We start from the raw sequence: 25,101 nt of genomic DNA on the forward strand, positions 1-25,101 counted from the left end.
TAATAAATCAAGATGAACTAAAATTCAGTGTTGTCTGCTTTTTGAGGCGAAATTCTTACATAGTCTGTTACTAGATCTATTTTTTATAGTATCATCATTGATATCTTTCGTGAAAGGTTGTTCTTTTCCATGAAGTCCTTGGTTTATGTCTTTTAATTTTCTAATAAAGAATAAGTAAATAACCAAAATTACTTTGCTATTAAAATTGCTGCCAGGAAATTTTAAATTGCTTTAATACTGTAAAGGTTTAAAATGTGTTTCATTTCAGAATAATATTTTAATCTTTAAATAATTTCAGATGGTGTGCAGAAGGTGGAAACTTGATTTGTTGTGACTTTTGCCATAATGCCTTCTGCAAGAAATGCATTCTACGCAACCTTGGTCGAAAGGAGCTGTCTACAATAATGGATGAAAACAACCAATGGTATTGCTACATTTGTCACCCGGAGCCTTTGTTGGATTTGGTCACAGCATGTAACAGCGTATTTGAAAACTTAGAACAGTTGTTGCAACAAAATAAGAAGAAGATAAAAGTTGACAATGAAAAGAGTAGTAAAGTATATGACCATACACCCAGATTTTCTCCAAAGAAAAACAGTTCAAATTGTAATGGAGAAGAAAAGAAATTAGATGATTCATGTTCTGGTTCTGTAACCTACTCTTATTCAGCACTAATTGTGCCCAAGGAGATGATTAAGAAGGCAAAGAAACTGATTGAGACTACTGCCAACATGAACTCCAGTTACGTTAAGTTTTTGAAGCAGGCAACGGATAATTCAGAAATCAATTCTGCTACAAAGTTACGTCAGCTTAAGGCTTTTAAATCTGTGTTGGCTGATATCAAGAAAGCTCATCTTGCGTTAGAAGAAGATTTGAATTCAGAGATTCGAGCTTTGGATGCTGTAAACAAAGAGAAAAATACCAAAGAGCATAAAGTCATAGATGCTAAGTCTGAAACAAAAGTACGAAAAGGGGAAAAACCCTGTGCTTTGGAAAGGAAGGATTTTTCAAAATCAGAAGCTAAACTGTCAAGAAAGCAGGTAGATAGTGAGCGTGTGGATCAGAGTGTTGCAGTAGAGGAACAAAGAGCAAATAAAAATCCCAGTGGTGAACATAAAAAATCTGATAAAAAAGAAGAACCTCAGTATGAACCTGCTAACACTTCTGAAGACTTAGACATGGATATTGTGTCTGTTCCTTCCTCAGTTCCAGAAGACATTTTTGAGAATCTTGAGACTGCTATGGAAGTTCAGAGTTCAGCAGATTATCAGGGAGATGGCAACAGTGGAACTGAGCAAGAACTGGAGAGTTCTGTAAAATTAAATATTACTTCAAAAGACAACAGAGGAGGTATTAAATCAAAAACAACAGCTAAAGTAACAAAAGAATTATATGTTAAACTCACCCCTGTTTCCCTTTCTAATTCCCCAATTAAAGGTGCTGATTGTCCGGAAGTTCCACAAGATAAAGATAGCTATAGAAGTTCTTGTCTGAACCCCAAGCTGGAGAACTGTGGACTTGAACAGGAAAAGAATGATAATGAGCATTTGGTTGAAAGTGAAGTTCCATTACTTTCAGAAGAATCTGATCTTCGAAGATCCCCACGTGTAAAGACTACACCCTTGAGGCGACAGACAGAAACCAACCCTACAACATTTAATTCAGATGAAGAAAATAATGACACCGTTAAGGAGAAACAAAAACTATCAGTTTCAATGAGAAAAAAGGATAAGCGGAATTCTTCTGACAGTGCTATAGATAATCCTAAACCTAATAAATTGCCTAAATCTAAGCAGTCAGAGACTGTGGATCAAAATTCAGATTCTGATGAAATGCTAGCAATCCTCAAAGAAGTATCCAGGATGAGTCACAGTTCTTCTTCAGATACTGATATTAATGAACCTCATACAAATCATGAGAAGACTTTGTATGATGTAAAGACTCAAACAGGAAAAGATGATAAAGGAAAAAGGAAACGAAAAAGTTCTACTTCTGGCTCAGATTTTGATATTAAAAAAGGCAAATCAGCTAAAAGGTCTATAATTTCTAAAAAGAAACGACAAAACCAGTCTGAATCTTCTAATTATGACTCAGAATTAGAAAAGGAGATAAAGAGTATGAGTAAAATTGGGGCTGCCAGAACAACAACAAAAAGAGTTCCAAATAAAGAAGATTATGATTCTTCTGAAGATGAAAAACACAGCAAAAAAGGAATGGATAATCAAGGTCAGAAAAGTTTGAGGACTGCCCAGGAAGGATCATCTGATGATGCTGAAAGGAAAGAAGAGAGAGAGAATTTCTCTTCAGCAGAAGGCATAGTTGATAAAGACGAGACTCTCATGGAATTGAGAGATCGACTCTCTAAGAAGCAGCAGCCAAGTGTTTCCTCAGATGGTGCTGATAAGCTTTCTTCTGGGAAAGAGGAGAGTTTTAATTCTCCAGAAGACAAAAAGGTTGCTGAAACTAAAGAAAAGAGTAAGTATCTGAAAACCAAAATGTGTAAGAAAGTACAAGGTGGCTTATCTGATGTTGCTGAGAAGTTCCCAAAGAAAGAACAGAGTGATGAATCCTCTGAAGATGATAACAAGCAGAGCAAAAAGGGAACTGAAGAAAAAGAAAAGAAAACTACAGACTTGAAGAAAAAAGTAATTAAGATGGAACAACAGTATGAATCATCATCTGATAGCACTGAGAAATTACCCGAAGGAGAAGAAATTTGTCATTTTCCTAAAGGCATAAAACAAAATAAGAATGACACAACTGATGGGGAAAAGAAGAGTAAAAAAATAAAAGATAAAACTTCTAAAAAGAAGGATGAATTATCCGATAATGCTGAGAAGTTACCAGGGAAAAGAGATAGTTGTGATTCTTCCGAAGATAAGAGGAGTAAGAATGGAACATCCAGTCGAGAGAAGAAAAGGTGCAACTTACCTGAAAAGAGTTCAAGGAAGAGACAAGATTGTTCATCATCTGATACTGAGAAATATTCCATGAAAGAAGATGGTTGTGATTCTTCTGATAAGAGACCAAAAAGAATCGAATTAAGGGAAAGAAGAAATTTAAATTCAAAGAGAAATACCAAGGAAGTACAAAATGGCTCATCATCTTCTGATGTTGAGGAGAGTTCCGAAGATAATAAAAAGCTGAAGAAACAAAGAGCTTCAGCTAAAAAGAAGGCAGGCAATATGAAGGAGAAAATGAGAAACTCACTAAGAACAAGCACTAAAAGGAAGCAGGCTGACATTTCTTCCTCATCTTCTTCTGATATAGGAGATGATGATCAGAATTCTGTAGGTGAGGGGAGCAGTGATGAGCAGAAAATAAAGCCTGTGACTGAAAATTTAGTGCTGTCTTCACATACTGGATTTTGTCAATCTTCAGGTATGAGAAAATAAATAGAAAATTTGTACTTTCTCCCTCTTGAATAACTACATTGTTTAATTTTCTCTGAAGTCAATCAAACGCAAGGTTACTTACTGTTTAGGAAAACACCATTTAAAAATTCTTTATAGAGATTTACTAGAAACTCTTTCTCCAGTTTTTGGTCATCATTGGGAGGTATTTGCAGCATTGTTAGTATTCTGTATCAGCTATACCAAGTGTGTTGGGTAAATTTATCAATGTTTAATGCTTTTATTTGGAGTAATGAAAAGTAATTTATGAAGGAAGATCAGACTGGTGCTAGTAGTTCAGTAGATATTTATTCAAGTAATGGAAATGAGTGCTTGGTATGGATATAATGTGTGTGAAAGTTTTAACTGCTTTGCCATTCATCTGACTTTTTAAATTGGGCAGAGTAACTTTGTGTCCTATGAAATCCTCAGAAAAATTTAAGTTTATTTATTGAAACCCTTTGCTTATGCTCATCAATTTTTTTTCTAATGACATGAAAAGATATTTCCATTTTTAACACTAACAAAATAGAGGAAGAAAGAAATCCAGAAAGTAGGTGGATTACCCTACCCTGATGAGATAGAGCACTAGGACAATTAGGGTTTGGGTCAATCGGTCAATAATACGCCCCCCCCCAAAAAAAATTAAAAATATTTATCCTTATGGCAGTTCTTTAAAAAAAATCAGTTGTATAATAAATGTACACTTGTTGGTCATATTGTCTTTTTTTTTAAGTCAGTAAAACCCATCAGTTAACCAGGGACACTTAAAATTAATTTTAAAATATAAAGTAGATTTCTTATGTAACTGTTTTCCCAGCACAAGTGAAATGTTAAAAAATTTTCCTTTCTTTCCTTTTGTTGTGATTTTCCATTTATCCCAGTTGGATTTTAGTGGAATTCACTTGAATCTTGATTTTTAGTAAAACTTTAAATCCCTTTTTTGGAGCTCCAGTGAGTTGGTTTGAAAACCAAGTGGGATATGCATGGTATACTCATTTTAATGCTCTGCTATATCAGATACCTAGATGGAGTTCTGCTTGTATGGCTGTTTTAACTACAGGTCCGCAGTCCCTCATATTCTTGGGGCTTAATGTATTTCAGGATTTTCAACTCTTTTGTTTTTAGGAAGGTAATATAGAGTAGTTATCATATATTATATAGTAGCCCCAGTAGGTCCTGAGGCCCCATAATCAAACACATTAGTATTTCCGCAGCAAAACATATGAACATTTACATGTAAGAGGAATAAACAGTTCAGATTAGATTTTGCTGCCAAATGAACTTTGGCACCACCTTACAAAACTTTAAATTTTGAGAACTTTTTGGATTTTCAAATTGTGTATGAGATTGTGGACTTGTATTCAAAACATAATATAATAGTTGCTAAATTTATTTATTCTCCTAATATGTCCAACTTAATTTAGGTGACAGTTTTTATGAGCTCTTAAAAAGCCTCCCCTGCTCCCATGAATTTAGAGGATTCCAATTTATTCAGCAATAGTTGGGTATCCTGTTACAGGGTACAACATTTTCCTAGAAACTGTGGCATGGCATGACCAACCAAGATGAAGAACACGATCCTAGGAGGTTATAGTCCAATGAGCAAGATAGACATAGATAAGTAATTTTTTAAAAAAAATACCAGAAGAAAGATATAAAACTAAAATGGGGCTGTGTGATAAATAGCAAGTGAGCCACTTAATATAAATATTGGAGGAAGACTTAAAAGAACGGGTAGCATTTGAACTTGACTTTGAAGGATGGGTAACATTTTCAAAGGTGTAGTAAAGAGGAACAATGGTAATATCACTAGTAATATTTCATTTGAAGATTGGTCTGTTTGAATGAGGTATTTATTGTGAGTTTGCTAAGATATTGTGAGATTTATTATTGCCTTTCTATATTTAGCATATTTCTATCCTGAACCTGTAGGTGTCTGTGTTCCTTATGGGATTTTTTCTCCAATATTTTCCCCCAGTATTTTATTATGAAAAAATATTAAATATGCAGAAGACTTTCTACAGTTAACATTGTACTGTATTTGCTTTATCACATACTTATCTATATATCCTATCTATCCATCAGTGTACCTAACTTTTTCCCCCCTTTTAACTGTTTATTTTGAAATAATTATAAATTCACAGGAAGTTGCAAGAAAATGTACAGGGAGGTTTTGTATGCCTTTCATTAATTTCCCTCCAATGGTAACATCTTTCATAATTATAGTGCAATCTCAGAACCAGGAAACAGAAGATTTATTCAGATTTCACCAGTTTTACATGTACTCCTTCATTTGTGTGTGTGTGTGTGTAAGTATAGTTCTGTGCAAAATTTGTGTCACGTGTAGCTTTGTAAATATAACCACCACAGACAACCAAGATACTGAACTTTCATTACCACAAGTTCCTTTGTGCTACCCCTTATGCACACTCCCTAGCATATCTCTATTCTTAACCTGTGGCAATTGTTAATCTGATTTCCATCTCTGTAATTTTGTTATTTTGAGATGGAATCATGAAGTGTGTAACCTTTTGAAATTGTCTTTTTTCACTCAGTGTAATGCCCTTGAAATCTTTGATGCATTTGAAAGTAAATGGTAAACATTAACATAATTCTCCCTGGTTACTTCAGCGTATATAGTGTTAACTAGAGTACAATGTTTAAGTTTGTTTTTGAGGCAAAATTTACATACAGTGAAATGCACAAATCTTAATCTCTTTATAGTTTTAATCAAAGGATAGAAACGTTGCTTTTTGTAAGGAAGTAAGTTTTACTGTACTTGAATATATCTCTGGATGATTCTACTCCTGGATACCATACAAATTCAGGTATATTTTAAAATTATTTGGTACTACCAAGTATGAATAGCATTTTAAAAAGTTCTTCAATGATACAGGAAAAATTAGACATCTGTTAACTTTAAACTTAAAATGGATCACTACAAAGCTTATTTTAGCCACAAACTTATGCTAATATGGTGGTGAATGATAAAAGATTTGTTACTGCGAAGGATGAGTTTTAAAACTCTTGTGCTCTGGGAAGGAACTTTGAAATATGTAACATCCAACTATTTATTATTTTGCTGCTGGCACTTCTTAAATTCCCCATTGTACTTTCCTTATAAATCCTTTTTATTCATGTTTTGGATCCCAGAGTATAGTTTAGAACTGACTAGTTGTTTTAAAGTTTTTGGCTTTCAGTTTTATTTTACATGGTTTTACTTATAAAGATAATTTAAAGCTAATTTTAAGTACACTTTTGTTCCTTCAAGGAGATGAAGCCTTATCTAAATCAATGCCTGTCACAGTGGATGATGACGACGATGACAATGATCCTGAGAATAGGTATGATTCCATCTGTAAGGACTTTAAAAAGATTATAACACACCCTAGGTGTGGGCACAGACAGCAGCAAGGGAACCACAAGCAGGTTTAAAAACCAGGAGTGCCTGCCTTAGAAAGACTCGCTCACAGTCTTCCTGCAAGTTTGAAAGAAAGGCCAGAAAATGGGCTAAAACTCAGAAACCTTAAAAGAAAGTAAATATAAATAGTAACATACCTAGCATAGGGTGTGTTATAAATACAGCACTGTCAATTTTTATGTTTCCATGTAATTTAGTGATAGTTTTTTGAGAATATTTTAATTTTGACAGATTATTTTATTGGTGAAAGTAAATCATATCTCAATAAATTGGTGACAACAGACATCTCTCTTCTCAATATTTGATTATTGTTTTAAATTGCCATCCAGTGTGGTGGTCCTATTCATTAAAACCTGTTCAAAGTGAAAAAGAGACTGCTAAGATGTTTAAGATTAAGAAATTGCTTTCAAAATAAGTATGAATTTGCAAAGTATCTAGACTGATTTAGATTTTAACAGTTTGTCAAATAAAATAGAAGTAGACAGTATGATAGTATTAATTTTAATACTTAATAGGTTTATATGGGAAGAGTGTAGCCTGTACAGATTGACTTAACTAAGGAATAGCTGGGAGAAGAAAAAAAATAAAGATACACCCATATTCTAGCAATGAGGAATACAGAAAACAAAGGTATTAAAGAGTATAACCATAATGTTTTTACATATTTTTTAAACCCTTCCTGGACTATAGGATCTCCCACACTCATAATCTTCAACAAGAAGACAGTGTGGTGTAGTGGATGGAATTTTGGAATAATGGGGATAAGAATATCTGACTTCTAGTTCTAACCTTTCTGTGTGATCGTGGGCAAGTGACTTAACTACTCTTTGCCAAAATTTTCTGTTCTTTAAAACAAAAGGATTGGATGAAATGTTCTCTGATTAATTCTAGCACCAAAAAATCTATAATAGACTTGAGGTTTTACTACATAATACTGTATTAACCATCCATTTATTCCTAATAGTAAACTCTAATAATTAAGAAAACATGAAAATAAACATGTAATTTTTGTGTCATAATTTTGTAAGGAATTAACTTTGAGTTGGTAAATACTGTGGGGCCAACCGTCACTCTAGCTGTTTTATATCTTGCTGGTGCTGATAGATTTTTCTGTTTCAAAGATCAGCATTCTCCTAATTAACAGGAGGGCGTTTTTATTAAGGTGAATGAACAATTTTATTTTGCACTTTTGAATAGAGCTTAATCACAGATACAAAGACTCAGATGCTGCTTTACCTACTTATTTTTTAATTAAAAATATATATCCAATTATTTTGTGGGATCGGGGTCGGGTCCATAATGGAATGGTGAAGGCATACATTTTATTCATCAGGCATTTTATATAGTATATGATATGATCACAGTGAGATTATGAAAGCCTTTAAAATTTTATTCTCTTTTAAAATGCTTTAATTCCTCTTCATTTATTTATGCTACCATTTGCTTTCTTGTAAATCTTAAGGCCTCAAATGTTATTGAAAGGCTAATAATGTTTAAAACATGCTATATCCTAATTTACTTATGAGTTAGAATCTTAATTTCATATTTAAACACCAAATGAGTGTCATTAAGGTATGATAATTTTTTATTTGTGTTAGAGCTTGTCAAAATATAAATATCATTTTTATCTTTTAAGTTACTTGATCATATCTCTCTGTAACTGGCAATTATTTTATTGAAAGGTATCTTTAATTCCATCTTGCATTTTTTTTTTCCATCTTGCATTTGTGATTAAAAAATACAGCCCTGTTGAGTACTTTTGAGAAGAATTGAATTTTACCTTGAGCATGTTTTTCTTTATATTCAGTTTAGTGTGCTTTTATAAAATATGCCATTAATAACTTGTTTCATATCTAATATACCAGTGAGGTATCTAATACCCATGGGTTATCTAATGATGGGGGTACAAATACCTTCTTGAATTATTTTGGTATAGACAGCGTACTTGAGCATATTTGCATATGCACTAAGCAACTTTTAAAAATTTGTTTTCAGATCATGATAAAGTCTTGGAATTATTTTTACCTTTCACATTTTTGAGTAGGATGTATTTTGGTAGACAGCATATTGTAATTGTGTATAAATTTGTACACAATTGTGTAATTGTGTATAAATTTCATATGCTTTGCCTTTTTAGCAGTATTGTAATACATTTTCAGTGTTAATGTTTATGGAGAGGTAAATAGTGTATTAATGCAAATGGTTAACTATTTGGATGCAATAAATTTCTGTAAAACTTTTTGCTTGTTCAAGCATTTAATTTTAATTATCCATCTTTTCATGAGAGTTGAAAGAATTTGATAGAACCAAGATATGTAGGCTAGTTTGTAGCCAAAGAAGTTTTGATATTTCTAAAATTGACGAAGTAATAATTCCCAAAACATATGTACTTATATATGACATATTTACTTATATATGTGTGTGAAAGTTTTACAACAGATTTCACCATTATTTATCTTTTCGGTTTTAAAGTTATAATAGCTTTTGAGGTCATTTAAAGAACTTAGTCATGTCCTGAATATTTCAGTAGGTGTGAATAAATAAGTTTCTGTTATTTTAGTGTATTTAGTCTATTATGTATTTAGTCTATTATGTATTTAGTCTATTATGTAGTATCATTCATATTTGAAAGTAAATATATGCTGTTGTGAGATAGAGTGGTCTAACTTGTAATTTCTATTTAATTGCATTTATTTAATAAACAATGACAAGAATTATAGGTTGAATAACAGGTTAACTTTTACGAGTTTTTGACTGAGCTTTTTAGAAAAAATTAAATAGTGGACGAACTTTATACTTTCAATTTTGTATAACTGAGAATTTACTTCAAATTTTATAGCTTAGACTTTATATACTTTTTGAAAGGGAGAATAATAATATCAAACAGTTTGTCAGGTTATTTAAATTATACATGAAATTTTAAAGTCATTTATTTGAATGTGCCATTATGTTAATGTTGCCTTTCAAATACCTGTTAGTTATGTTTGAAATTGGTTCTTTCATTGAAAGGATATTTAATGTCCTATATTTTAATACCTGCACTGTGAATTAGCCTCAGTCATAAGATGGTAGTGTATTCAAGTTCAACAGTGATAGTGTTGAGGATTATTAAACCAGGCTTTGCTTTAGGGGTTGCATACTAAAACAGTCACTGAAGAATCCATTCCTCCCAAAAAAGAAATATTTTAAGAATATTCTTCATTTGTATTTTTTACAGGGCGTGGAAAATATTTAAAACTGAGCTTTTAAGAGGAGAAAACTAGATTGCTACATTTTTTTCTAAATCAGCATTCTTTTTTTTTAATCCCAATTTTGTTTAAAAGCTGAGGTTTTTATATGGATACCCTCTCCTGCCACACAGATACATGTATTTACTTCGTAGTTGAAAAATGCTTAGTTGGGTCTACAAATACTGCGTAATTTTTCTCATAATTTCTCTCTCAGTGGGGCTAAATGATTTTTTTTCATTGAAGCAAAATTTGATTTAGAGATTACTTAAAGAAATTACCCAATGTTAATAGAAGTTCTGTTTAATTATTGTGGGACTACACCGTACCCTTCAAATTTTCCAAGTATTTTATCATTTGGTAATACTTTGCTTTTCAGACTGGAAAACATGCAAATGATTATTTTTTTCCCTACTAGCTCGGTGTAGGTATTCTTTTTTTTTTAATTTAATTTAATTTTTTAAACATCTTTATTGGAGTATAATTGCTTTACAATGGTGTGATAGTTTCTGCTTTACAACAAAATGAATCAGCTATATATATATACATATGTTCCCATATCTCTTCCCTCTTGCGTCTCCCTCCCTCCCACCCTCCCTATCCCACCACTCCAGGCGGTCACAAAGCACCGAGCTGATCTCCCTGTGCTAGGCGGCTGCTTCCCACTAGCTATCTACCTTACGTTTGGTAGTGTATATATGTCCATGCCTCTCTCTCGCTTTGTCACAGCTTACCCTTGCCCCTCCCCATATCCTCAAGTCCATTCTCTAGTAGGTCTGTGTCTTTATTCCTGTTTTACCCCTAGGTTCTTCATGACATTTTTTTTCTTAAATTCCATATATATGTGTTAGCATACAGTATTTGTCTTTCTCTTTCTGACTTACTTCACTCTGTATGGCAGATTCTAGGTCTATCCAACTCATTATAAATAGCTCAATTTCGTTTATTTTTATGGCTGAGTCATATTCCATTGTATATATGTTCCACATCTTCTTTATCCATTCATCCGATGATGGACACTTACGTTGTATCCATCTCTGGGCTATTGTAAATAGAGCTGCAATGAACATTTTGGTACATGACTCTTTGAATTATGGTTTTCTCAGGGTATATGCCCAGTAGTGGGATTGCTGGGTCATATGGTAGTTCTAGTTGTAGTTTTTTAAGGAACCTCCATACTGTTCTCCACAGTGGCTGTATCAATTTACATTCCCACCAACAGTGCAAGAGTGTTCCCTTTTCTCCACACCCTCTCCAGCATTTACTGTTTCTAGATTCTTTGATGATGGCCATTCTGACGGGTGTGAGATGATATCTCATTGTAGTTTTGATTTGCATTTCTCTAATGATTAATGATGTTGAGCATTCTTTCATGTGTTTGTTGTCAGTCTGTATATCTTCTTTGGAGAAATGTCTATTTAGATCTTCTGCCCATTTTTGAATTGGGCTGGTTGTTTTTTTGTTATTAAGCTGCATGAGCTGCTTATAAATTTTGGAGATTAATCCTTTGTCAGTTGCTTCATTTGCAAATATTTTCTCCCATTCTGAGGGTTGTCTTTTGGTCCTGTTTATGGTTTCCTTTGCTGTGCAAAAGCTTTGAAGTTTCATTAAGTCCCATTTGTTTATTTGTTTTTATTTCCATTTCTCTAGGAGGTGGGTCAAAAAGAATCTTGCTGTGATTTATGTCATAGAGTGTCCTGCCTATGTTTTCCTCTAAGAGTTTGATCGTTTCTGGCCTTACATTTAGGTCTTTAATCCATTTTGAGCTTCTTTTTGTGTATGGTGTTAGGGAGTGATCTAATCTCATACTTTTACATGTAGCTGTCCAGTTTTCCCAGCACCACTTATTGAAGAGGCTGTCCTTTCTCTGCTGTACATTCCTGCCTCCATTATCAAAGATAAGGTGACCATATGTGCGTGGGTTTACCTCTAGGCTTTCTATCCTGTTCCATTGATCTATCTTTCTGTTTTTGTGCCAGTACCATACTGTCTTGATTACTGTAGCTTTGGAGTATAGTCTGAAGTCAGGGAGCCTGATTCCTCCAGCTCCATTTCTCGTTCTCAAGATTGCTTTGGCTATTCGGGGTCTTTTGTGTTTCGATACAAATTGTGAAATTTTTTGTTCTAGTTCTGTGAAAAATGCCAGTGGTAGTTTGATAGGCATTGCATTGAATCTGTAGATTGCTTTGGGTATTAGAGTCATTTTCACAATGTTGATTCTTCCAATCCAAGAACATGGTATATCTCTCCATCTATTTGTATCATCTTTAATTTCTTTCATCAGTGTCTTATAATTTTCTGCATACAGGTCTTTTGTCTCCTTAGGTAGGTTTATTCGTAGATATTTTATTCTTTTTGTTGCAGTGGTTAATGGGAGTGTTTTCTTGATTTCACTTTCAGATTTTTCATCATTAGTGTATAGGAACGCAAGAGGTTTGTGTGCATTAATTTTGTATCCTGCTACTTTACCAAATTCATTGATTAGCTCTAGTAGTTTTCTGGTAGCATCTTTAGGATTCTCTATGTATAGTATCATGTCATCTACAAATAGTGACAGATTTACTTCTTCTTTTCCGATTTGGATTCCTTTTATTTCCTTTTCTTTGATTGCTGTGGCTAAAACTTCCAAAACTGTTGAATAAGAGTGGTGAGAGTGGGCAACCTTGTCTTGTTCCTGATCTTAGTGGAAATGCTTTCAGCTTTTCACCATTGAGGATGATGTTGGCTGTGGGTTTGTCATATATGGCCTTTATTATGTTGAAGAAAGTTCCCTCCGTGCCTACTTTCTGCAGGGTTTTTATCATAAATGGATGTTGAATTTTGTCAAAAGCTTTCTCTGCATCTATTGAGATGATCATATGGTTTTTATCCTTCAGTTTGTTAGTATGGTGTATCACAATGATTGATTTGCGTATATTGAAGAATCTTTGCATTCCTGGAATAAACCCCACTTGATCATGGTGTATGATCCGTTTAATGTGCTGTTCGATTCTGTTTGCTAGTATTTTGTTGAGGATTTTTGCATCTATGTTCATCAGTGATATTGGCCTGTTGTTTTCTTTCTTTGTGACATCCTTGTCTGGTTTTGGTATCAGGGTGATGGTGGCCTCATAGAATGAGTTTGGGAGTGTTCCTCCCTCTGCTATATTTTGGAAGAGTTTGCGAAGGATAGGTGTTAGCTCTTCTCTAAATGTTTGATAGAATTCACCTGTGAATCCATCTGTTCCTGGGCTTTTGTTTGTTGGAAGATTTTAAATCACTGTTTCAATTTCAGTGCTTGTGATTGGTCTGTTCATATTTTCTATTTCTTCCTGATTCAGTCTTGGCAGGTTGTGCATTTCTAAGAATTTGTCCGTTTCTTCCAGGTTGTCCATTTTATTGGCATAGAGTTGCTTGTAGTAATCTCTCATGATCTTTTGTATTTCTGCAGTGTCAGTTGTTACTTCTCCTTTTTCATTTTTAATTCTATTGAGTCTTCTCCCTTTATTTCTTGATGAGTCTGGCTAACGGTTTATCTATTTTGTTTATCTTCTCAGAGAACCAGCTTTTAGTTTTATTGAGCTTTGCTGTCGTTTCCTTCATTTCTTTTTCATTTATTTTTGATCTGATTTTTATGATTTCTTTCCTTCTGCTAACTTTGGGGTGTTTTTGTTCTTTCTCTAATTGCTTTAGGTGCAAGGTTAGGTTGTTTATTCAAGATGTTTCCTGTTTCTTAAGGTGGGCTTGTATTGCTATAAACTTCCCTCTTAGAAGTGCTTTTGCTGCATCCCATAGGTTTTGGGTCGTCGTATCTCCATTGTCACTTGTTTCTAGGTATTTTTTTGATTTCCTCTTTGATTTCTTCAGTGATCACTTCGTTATTAAGTAGTGTATTGTTTAGCCTCCATGTGTTGGTATTTTTTACAGATCTTTTCCTGTAATTGATATCTAGTCTCATAGCGTTGTGGTCGGAAAAGGTACTTGATACAATTTCAATTTTCTTAAATTTACCAAGGCTTGATTTGTGACCCAAGATATGATCTATCCTGGAGAATGTTCCATGAACACTTGAGACAAATGTGTATTCTGTTGTTTTTGGATGGAGTGTCTTATAATATCAATTAAGTCCATCTTGTTTAATGTACCATTTAAAGCTTGTGTTTCCTTATTTATTTTCTTTTTCTATGATCTGTTCATTGGTGAAAGTGGGGTGTTAAAGTCCACTACTCTGAATGTGTTACTGTCGATTTCCCCTTTTATGACTCTTAGTATTTGCCTTATGTATTGAGGTGCTCCTATGTTGGGTGCATAAATATTTACAATTGTTATATCTTCTTCTTGGATCGATCCCTTGATCATTATGTAGTGTCCTTCTTTGTCTCTTCTAATAGTCTTTATTTTAAAGTCTATTTTGTCTGATATGAGAATTGCTACTCCAGTTTTCTTCTGGTTTCCATTTGCATGGAATATGTTTTTCCATCCCCTTGCTTTCAGTCTGTATGTGTCTGTAGGTCTGAAGTGGGTCTCTTTTAGACAGCATATATATGGGTCTTGTTTTTGTATCCATTCAGGCAATCTGTGTCTTTTGGTGGGAGCATTTAGTCCATTTACATTTAGTAATTATTGATATGTATGTTCCTATTCCCATTTTCTTAATTGTTTTGGGTTCGTTATTGTAGGTCTTTTCCTTCTCTTGTGTTTCTTGCCTGGAGAAGTTCCCTTAGAATTTGTTGTTAAGCTGGTTTGGTGGTGCTGAACTCTCTCAGCTTTTGATTGTCTGTAAGCGTTTTAATTTCTCCATCAAATCTGAACGAGATCCTTGATGGGTAGAGTAATCTTGGTTGCAGGTTTTTCTCCTTCATCACTTTAAATATGTCCTGCCAGTCCTTTCTGGCTTGCAGAGTTTCTGCTGAAAGATCAGCTGTTAAGCTTATGGGGATTCCCTTGTGTGTTATTTGTTGTTTTTCCCTTGCTGCTTTTAATATGTTTTCTTTGTATTTAATTTTTGACAGTTTGATTAATATGTGTCTTGGCGTATTTCTCCTTGGATTTATCCTGTATGGTTCTCTCTGTGCTTCCTGGACTTGATTAACTATTTTCTTTCCCATATTAGGGAAGTTTTCAACTATAATCTCTTCAAATATTTTGTCAGTCCCTTTCTTTTTCTCTTCTTCTTCTGGAACCCCTATAATTTGAATGTTGGTGCATTTAATGTTGTCCCAGAGGTCTCTGAGACTGTCCTCAGTTCTTTTCATTCTTTTTTCTTTATTCTGCTCTGCAGTAGTTATTTCCACTATTTTATCTTCCACGTCACTTATCCGTTCTTCTGCCTCAGTTATTCTGCTATTGATCCCATCTAGAGTATTTTTTATTTCATTTATTGTGTTGTTCATTGTAGTTTGTTTCATCTTTAGTTCTTCTAGGTCCTTGTGAAATGTTTCTTGCATTTTGTCTATTCTATTTCCAAGATTTTGGATCATCTTTACTATCATTATTCTGAATTCTTTTTCAGGTAGAGTGCCTATTTCCTCTTCATTTGTTAGGTCTGGTTGGTTTTTATCTTGCTCCTTCAACTGCGGTGTGTTTTTATGTCTTCTCATTTTGCTTATCTTACTGTGTTTGGACGTCTCCTTTTTGCACGCTGCAAGTTGGTAGTTCCCCTTGTTTTTGGTTTCTGTCCCCAGTGGCTAAGTTTGGTTCAGTGGGTTGTGTAGGCTTCCTGGTGGAGGGGACTAGTGCCTGTGTTCTGGTGGATGAGGCTGGATCTTGTCTTTCTGGTGGGCAGGTCCACGTCCGGTGGTGTGTTTTGGGGTGTCTGAGGACTTATTATGATTTTAGGCAGCCTCTCTTCTAATGGGTGGGGTTGTGTTCCTGTTTTGCTAGTTGTTTGGCATAGGGTGTCCAGCACTGTAGCTTGCTGGTCGTTGAGTGGAGCTGGGTGCTGGCTTTGAGATGGAGATCTCTGGGAGATTTTCGCCGTTTGATGTTATGTGGAGCTGGGACGTCTCTTGTGGACCAGTGTCCTGAAGTTGGCTGTCCCACCTCAGAGGCACAGCACTGACTCCTGGCTGCAGCACCAAGAGCCTTTCATCCACACGGCTCAGAATAAAAGGGAGAAAAAGTAGAGAGAAAGAATTAGTAGAACTAGGAAGAAAGAAAGAAAGGAAGGAAGGAAGGTAGGAAGGAAGGAAGAAAGAAAGGAAAGAAGGAAAGGAGGGAGGGAGTGGGACGGTGGGAGGAAGGAAGCAAGGAGGGAAGGAAGGAAAAAAAGAAAGAAGAAAAAGTAAAATATAATAAAGTAAAATACAATAAAGTTATTAAATTAAAAATTATTATTAAGAAAAAAATTAAAACCAAAACGGACAGATAGAACTTTAGGACAAATGGTGGAAGCAAAGCTATAGAGATAAAATCTCATACAGAAGCATAGACATACACATTTACAAAAAGAGGAAAAGGGGAAAAAATCATAAATATTGCTCTCGAAGTCCACCTCCTCAATTTGGGATGATTCACTGTCTAAAGGAGGGAAGGAAGGATAGAAAGAAAAAAGAAAGGAAGAAAAAAGATAAAGTAAAATAAAATAAAGTTATTAAAATTAATTATTAAGAAAAAAATTAAAAACAAAAACGGACGGATAGAACTGTAGGACAAATGGTGGAAGCAAAGCTATACATAACAAAATCTCACACAGAAGCATACACATACACATTCACTGAAAGAGGAAAAGGGGAAAAAATCATAAATCTTGCTCTCAAAGTCCACCTCCTCAATTTGGGATGATTCGTTGTCTGACATTCATATAGTCCACAGATGCAGGGTACATCAAGTTGATTGTGGAGCTTTAATCCGCTGCTTCTGAGGCTGCTGGGAGAGATTTCCATTTCTCTTCTTTGTTCTCACAGCTCCCAGGGGCTCAGCTTTGGATTTGGCCCCGCCTCTGCGTGTAGGTCACTGGAAGTCGTCTGTTTTTCGCTCAGACAGGACGGGGTTAAAGGAGCCGCTGATTCGGGGGCTCTGGCTCACTCGGGCTGGGGGGAGGGAGGGGCATGGAGTGTGGGACGGGCCTGCGGCAGCAGAGGCTGGCATGACCTTGCGCCAGCCTGAGGCTCGCCTTGCGTTCTCGCGGGTAAGTTGTCCCTGGATCCCGGGAAACTGGCAGTGATGGGCTGCACAGGCTCTCCGGAAGAGGGGTGTGGATAGTGACCTGTGCTCGCACCCAGGCTTCTTGGTGGCGGCTGCAGCAGCCTTAGCGTCTCATGCCCGTCTCTGGAGCTCCTTTAAGCAGCGTTCTTAATCCCCTCTCCTCACGCACCAGGAAACACAGAGGGAAGAAAAAGTCTCTTGCCTCTTCGGCAGGTCCAGACTTTTCCCAGGACTCCCTCCCGGCCAGCCATGGCGCACTAACCCCTTGCAGGCTGTGTTCATGCCGCCAACCCCAGTCCTCTCCCTGCGCTCTGACCGAAGCCCGAGCCTCAGCTTGCAGCCCCGCCCGCTCCGTCGTGTGAGCAGAGAAGCCTGTTGGGCTGGTGAGTGCCGGTCCACACCAATCCTCTGTGCAGGAATCTCTCTGCTTTGCCCCCCGTAACCCTGTTGCTGTGCTCTCCCCCTTGGCTCCGAAGCTTTCCCCCTCCGCCACCCGCAGTGTCCGCCCACGAAGGGGCTTCCTAGTGTGTGGAAACCTTTCCTCCTTCACAGCTCCTTCCCACTGGTGCAGGTCCCTTCCCTATCCTTTTTTCTCTGTTTATTCTTTTTTCTTTTTCCCTACCCAGGTACGTGGGGGTTTTGTTGCCTTTTGGGAGGTCTGAGGTCTTCTGCCAGCGTTCAGTAGGTGTTCTGTACGAGTTGTTCCACGTGTAGATGTATTTCTGGTGTATCTGTGGGGAGGAAGATGATCTCCGTGTCTTAGTCTTCCGCCACCTTCCCGGAAGTCATAGGTATTTTTTTGATGCAGGCTCTGTGCTGTTAATCCAGCATATTTTTGGAAGTGATTAATGATTCCTGGATATTGTTCGTGCTAATAAAGATATTTGATGATTGTTTACCTGATTTCCGCAAAGATTAATGGCATGAGTATATCTCATGTTCCTTTGACATATGACTTTGGTTTCTGTTTTAAACACTTTTCCAAATGTTCATTTTCTGTACATGACTTTATCTGTTCTCTATACAAATTTGCTGAATCTGGAATAATTTTTTTCTGTGAATTTTCTTTCATGATGGTCCTATTTGGTTAGCAAAATTGCTTTAGTTCTCCTTTATTGGGTTTGAAAAACAAAGGTAGCTTTTTAAATGAGTATTTTACTTGTTTCATGTTTGAGTAAGGGTTTTAAATGTCTGGCAATTTTGAGGTAATTCTTGTTCAATTTATTTTGTCTTTATAGTGCAGGTAAGTATTGTAACTCAAGTATAATACAGGTGTCTAGACACTGGATAGGATCTATTTTTAGATATCTAAACTGGTTACAGTTGCCACCAGCTCTCTCTTTTATGCTAGAATTCCCAGCAATGAAAGAAATATGGTCATTAGTGGTGATCTCTCTGCTTAAGATATAAATATTATGTTCAGCCTTCTGTTCTATTGTCTATTCTTTGGTGATATTGTAATGGGACTTTTAGATGAGAAAAAGCACCCCCGCCCAAAAGGAGAGTTTGGATTTTTCTAGTGTTAGCAAAAAAGTTTCATTTTTCTGACTGTATTGTCTTTGTCTTTTAGTTTGATTTTTTTTTTTTTTTTGCGGTACGCGGGTCTCTCACTGTTGTGGCCTCTCCCGTTGCGGAGCACAGGCTCTGGACGCGCAGGCTCAGCGGCCATGGCTCACGGGCCCAGCCGCTCCACAGCATGTGGGATCTTTCCGGACTGGGGCACGAACCCGTGTCCCCTGCATCGGCAGGCGTACTCTCAACCACTGCGCCACCAGGGAAGCCCTTTTACTTTGAATTTTAAAAATAAAATTGAAACACATAAGTCTTTGTTTTTACTTTTCAGTTATAAAAATATTGAACTATTTAAATAGTATGATCTTTAGTATGATCAAATTTTCTAAATTTATATCAATGTTAATAAATTTTTTCTTGTTAAAATTTCCTCTAAAGCTGACTTAGATTTTTACATAAAATCAGGGAATACACATTTTGTAATTTGAGCCCATGTATAAATTGTTAATAAACTGTGGGTTCTTGATTTCATACAGCTTTTATTTTCGTACTCCTAAGATTTTTTTAAAAAGTTATTTGATATTAATTTTACGAAAACAGTGATGTTTTTCATTAACTGCACACATTGTAGAACATGTGACTTAAAAAATAGTTTCATACTGTTGTTCAGCTTTTTGGTTATTTAGTGACTTCATCATTGTTTCATGAATAGCACTATCTTTAGGTGCAGATCATTATGCCTTGGTTATAGTTTTTCATAGAAAGGTTTATATCAAGGTACTAATTTGGGGAAATCCTTGGCGGTCCAGTGGTTAGGACTTCATGCTTCCACTGCAGGAGGCCCAGGTTTGATCCTGCAAGCTGAGTGGCACCGTCAAAAAAAAAGAAAAGATAATAATTTTGAACCAAGGAGTTAAAAAATCACTAATACAGATTTTGAAGATGAGGAATTCCATTGTAATTCTGTGATTGATTTTTTTTTTTTTTTTTTGTCATGCTGTGCGGCATGTGGGATCTTAGTTCCCTGACCAGAGATTGAACCCGTGCCCCCTGCATTGGGAGTGCAGAGTCTTAACCACTGGACCACCAAGTCCCCGAAATGTTTTAATTCTCAACCTGAAGTATGTAGCATTTGTTAAAACAAAGCCTCCCTCCCTACTAGAAGAACGTGTGTTCCTCACAAAAAATATTCAACGATTTTTGGACTGTAGTCATTTGAATTGTTTTACATATCAACCTTTTATATATGGTATGATGTTTTAGTACTACATTTACTTACACAGTTTTTTTTTATCTCGACACTTATAATCTTATTCAGAATTCTCTGTTTTAACTTGTGATATTGTGCACAGAATGTAAAAAGAAATTTAAAATTTTGTCACCTGTGTGTATGGATGCACAGTATTTTGGCCTTCTAAAAATGTATTTTTCATTTAGCAATTTTCTTCAAGCCTGTTTTCAGAACCTCTTAAAAGATAAAGCAGTAGATTGTAGGGTGTATTCAAGATGACCTGTCAGTACATTTTAGAGATGGTGCATACTGGCCGAAAGATGTTTAGAACTCTTTCAAAAAAAATTTTTTTTAATCAAAACTTGAATTCTTTCATTTCTAAATCAGTGAAATACAGAAAACTTTAAGAATGTGACCTTAGTCTATTGCCCCAAGCACTCATTAGCACAGTAGTAGTGAATTAGTAGAGAATATAGCACTGGCATAGTAAAATTAGTAGCAGATTGGGGTTCAGGATCTTAGGTACTACTCCTGGCTTTGACACTAACTAGCTTTGTTTCTTTGGCCAAGTTATTTCCCCTCTTTAAGCCTGTTTCCTCATCTGTAAAATGACAGAGTTGGACTCTAAGGTCCCTTCTTCTAGCTCTAACATTTTGTGTTGCTTTTGTAATGGCTGTTTCTCTACAATTCCCTGGTGCAAGAGATCTTTCTCTTGATCACTCCTTTCTTAGAAACTCAGTGTTTTGAATTCTTGATTTACCTACCAGCAAGAGGCAGTTTACTTTCTTTTCCTGTTTGAGTGCTTAAACAAGAGGCATTACTGATTTCCTTTCTAGATAGGATCAGAATTACTAAAGGCTTTCTTGGCGCCCTCTCTCTCTCTCTCTCTCTCTCTCTCTCTCTCTCTCTCTCTCTCTCTCTCTCTCTCTCTCCCTCTCCCTCTCCCTCTCCCTCTCCCTCTCCCTCTCCCTCTCCCTCTCCCTCTCCCTCCCTCCCTCCCCCCCTCTCTGATTGCTTGTTTGTCTTTGCATTGTTGGGCTCATTCCTTATTTTAGTTTTGCTTTATTTTAGTAGACGAAGGTGGACGGTGTAATAAGGCATTATTGTATCTTGGTATTCATTATGTGATTTAGAAGACTTAGCTTGTTAGAGTTTTGCAGTTCTTTTATTTATTCTTTCATGCACCAGTTCCGATCATTGTTTGTTTGTGGGTTTTTACCCTCCCTCCCATATTGTTTTGCTTTCTTCCCCTCTCCCTTCCCTCCCTTTCAGGAAAATGGAGGACTGGCTCCATTACTTCCAGCTCTGCCCAGGTTTTCTGCCACAAGAGTGGCACAGCCTGTGCCTCTAATGCTTCTGATAGAGTCGTGACTGCTTTGGATGCTACACCTGCCCCAAGATGCAATGTTGAGCTTTGAGATTCCAGGGGCAGTACCTTGTTGCTTGGATGATTTTCTCAGAAACAGAATCAACTAGGGATTATGACTATACATCCATCACATGCATACCAGCACGGGCCCAGCCGAGGTCTCCAAAATGATGCTTTGCCAGCCTCAGCTGGTTCTCAAGTGATGATGTCCTTGAAGTCTCTGTGGCCTGTGACTCAAGAGTTAAGGTAGTGGAGTTTCCCTTAAAGCATCTCACAGCAGGCTCTGTAGATGGGACACATCTCACCTCAACATGTTTGCTGAATACTCAGGTTGAAGGTCAGCCTCAGCCCTTACTTAGATCCTTCAAATTAAGTTCTAACTTTGAGGTGTTGGCTATGCGATAGGCTAGGTGTGTGATACAGTAGGTCTTTGACATATTGGACATGAGCCATCAGCCATAATTTATGCAAAATAATTTAACTTTATTATTCTTTTTAGGGCTTAATGTATATGGCTGTACATTAGACTTTCCTTTGCTCAAAAGGTGTTAGAGGGGAAATTTAAAACATCTTAGTGAGGTAAAGCTTAGGGAGTCTCTATCACTCTGTATAACTGTCAGTTTGGAGAAAAATGGGCATTCTCTGAAGTTTGTAAATTCTTTTTGCTTCTAAAGTATCTGTGATCTATATATTATGGTCTTACTGAAGGTTGTTGATAAATCAATTAATTCTTCATTATGTGGATCTCATTTTATTTTCCATGACTTATGTGATTATTTTAAGTTGGTATAGAATCTTATTGTTTTATATATTTCATAGTTCTTCATGACAGTCTAGAACTTTAGTATTTGTAGGTTTACATATTTTGACTTTCCATTTAGTAGACATATTAGGAGTCTAGAGTTTGAAAGAAGAAATATGTGGTTTGTTAAAGTTAACAACCAAGTCTTTACAGATTATACAGAATTTAAGACATTTTTTGAACTTGTAAATACAAACTGAAATCAGGTGATTGAACTAAACTTTAGAGTAACTAAATTAATAATTGTATTTTTGTTGGCTATTATTGTACCACCCAAATGGGTATATAAGATCTTGTAACTGCAGGTAAACTATGTTTTCCTATTTGTAACCTATTATACAGTGCTTCACATTATATGCACACTCGAGCACGCACACACATTTATTCATTCCAAAACAGTGTTTTTACTCAAACTGGCTTGAGAAAGTTCTTCCTTGTTCATGGGAAATGGTAATGTGGTGTGTATTAAATATGATTTTAGAGTTTTTCCAGAAAGATGCTTTTAATAAATTTAAAGAACCACTGTTTATTTTGAAACTGTTTCCTAATTTGTGGAGGGTGTGTTTGTTTATTTTATAAAATGATAAAAGTAAATGATATTTGGGTTTAAATTTTTTTCTTGACGAAATGAAAAGTTGGCAACCCTATATTAGTCCCCATTTTTAAAATGTTTACCGTGTGCAACCGAAGTCAGCAAACCACTGATGTAGAAGTTTAAGAGCAACGAAGACTTTATTGCTCAACTCGAGTAGGGTTTTTTTTTTTAATTTTTAAAATTTTTGATGTGGACCATTATTAAAGTCTTTTATTGAATTTGTTACATTATTGCTTCTGTTTTATGTTTTGGTTTTTTTGGTCGTGAGGCATGTGGGATCTTAGCTCCCTGACCAGGGATTGAACCCACACCCCCTGCATTGGAAGGCGAAGTCCCAACCACTGCAACACCAGGGAAGTCCCCAGCTCCAGTAGGATTTTAATTGGAGTGATCTAATTTTAGCAAATCAAGTTGGAAACCCTCAGAAAAGCTAACTCATCTGTGGTTTCCTCTTGCAATTGGTAACTCTCCACGTTGTGTAAATATTCCTTATCTATCTGGTTAGGGGGGAAGTACCAAAGGGCATATAATAAGCATTTATGGAAGTGATTAGCTATTTTGTTTGCTTCAGTCTGTTTAGGTGCCTTTGCTATATATCTTTGAGTATAAATAGCAATGAACAATGTATCAAATAAAGTTAAGGCATTAACATGCATTGGCATCTCCTACCATTGAATGTATTCTTGATTTAAATGTGAGTGCTTGTTAAGAAATAAAAAGAGGAGTTTCAAATCCAAAAATAACAAAAGTTTCATAATTCCAGTTGCAAGTTTTTGACTGAGCTAGAGTCATTCTTGATTGCAGAGTAGATGTTTATCCACATAGAAGTTAGTTCATGGAAAACCAAGAATCATGTCAACTTTTGAGCCTTTCTATAAGGTATTCGTTTGTTAACTGTGATTTATGAATTTATATCAAAAGGTGCAAAACACCTCGTCTTGCACAAAAACTGCTTTTATCGTACACTTTCAGATATCTTCCTTTAGTGCAAATATGGAGATTTTTTAGGAATATATTTTATTTTAACATAAGATGGTATTAAAGAATTATTTTCTCATGCTTTTAGCAGTTGATTTTTTCATTAGCAAATTGGTCTTTGAGGAGCATCTTGAAAAATTTTGATATGTTTGAGGCTAATGCACTATCTACTTCTTTGGAAAGTGGAAACTCATTTATGGTAGTTTTTGTTCTTTTTACTATGTATGTGGTTAATAGCACTCTTGCCCCTTCTCTGCCCTAGTTTGAATATTATTAGGGATTTTTGATTGCTTCACTACTTATGTGTTGTATTCTTTCATTTGGTTAGAAGAATTTATGAAGCAAATTGAAATTTAAGGGCCAAAATATTATCCACTAGTTTGAGGTACTGTTTCACAATAAAGTGGTTTATTACACACTGATTTTATAAGAATATGTTTTGCTGTTGAATAAATCCTCTCATGTGGAGTTCAGTGTTGGAATGCCATTTGTCTGAATGAATTGATTTACCTTTGTGGGCCTGTCTTGATATTGTAGTTGTTGGATGGTGGCAGCAGAGCAAGTGTAGGATTGGAAAGTTATCCAGCATGAAGTTGGAATTGGTCAAAATAATTAGTAGAAATGTCCCTGAGATTTTTCACTATATTGCAGAATTGTATAGAACTGGGAGAAAATCAGTGCTAAGAGCATTTTCAGAAATTTCAGTTGGTAGTTTAGGTTAAAATATCGTTTTGATAGCCTTTTCTTTATAATAAAATATCTATTGACACATTTATTTCTATTTTGATACACATAATTCTTTTTGTTTTTAATTTGTTACACTTCACCACCAAATATATAGTTTTTATTGTCTTTTTACTCAAGAATTGCCAAGAAGATGCTTTTAGAAGAAATTAAAGCCAATCTTTCCTCCGATGAGGATGGATCTTCAGATGATGAATCAGAAGAAGGGAAAAAAAGAAGTGGAAAACACAATGAAGAAAACCCTGGAGATGAGGGTGAGCTCCCCAAAGAGAAGTATAGGATGTCATAATTATTTGACCAATTCAGGCTTTGAAGACTGTCTGACCATGAAATCTCTTAACACATGCATTTGAAGTTTATTAAAATGTTGAAGACTTTACTACCTTTACTCCGTTTGAATATCTGGTAATAATTGTGCAAGTTTTGTCAGTTACTGCCAATAAACAGATGATTTTTAAAGGAAAATTTTTTTACCTTTTAAAAAAATCTATAAATGTATACTGGTGATATTTAATCAATATTTAATAATAGTAATAGATCAAGTTTGATGTATGAGATAGCCTGTTATCACCAATGCAACCCAGATAAGTACACAGCTCTGATCAGTTCCATAAATCATGATAATTGTCAACAAACAAAATATGTAGTTTTACAACATTTTAAAGGAAAAAACGCTGAAGGTTTTACTGATTTGTTTTCTCC

The 25,101-nt window shown here is 35.5% G+C and overlaps 1 protein-coding gene across 19 annotated transcripts in view; it reads left to right on the forward strand.

Moving 5' to 3' along the window:
• Positions 1–25,101, forward strand: part of ATRX (ATRX chromatin remodeler) — a 242,183-nt gene that overhangs the window by 85,820 nt on the left and 131,262 nt on the right. For 18 of the 19 annotated variants that reach the window (XM_022580851.2, XM_022580859.2, XM_022580850.2 and 15 more), the window contains 3 exons: positions 299–3,381; positions 6,667–6,739; positions 24,520–24,653. In XM_022580851.2, coding sequence (XP_022436559.1) covers positions 299–3,381; positions 6,667–6,739; positions 24,520–24,653 — 3,290 coding nt within the window. The remainder of the gene's footprint in view (positions 1–298; positions 3,382–6,666; positions 6,740–24,519; positions 24,654–25,101) is intronic. The other variant, XM_022580857.2, reaches the window with a different exon arrangement.

This window comes from Delphinapterus leucas, chromosome X (genome assembly GCF_059928025.1).
Source record: "Delphinapterus leucas isolate spDelLeu-1000000601 "Yukka" chromosome X, BTC_Dleu_Yukka2, whole genome shotgun sequence".
Taxonomy (NCBI): domain Eukaryota; kingdom Metazoa; phylum Chordata; class Mammalia; order Artiodactyla; family Monodontidae; genus Delphinapterus; species Delphinapterus leucas.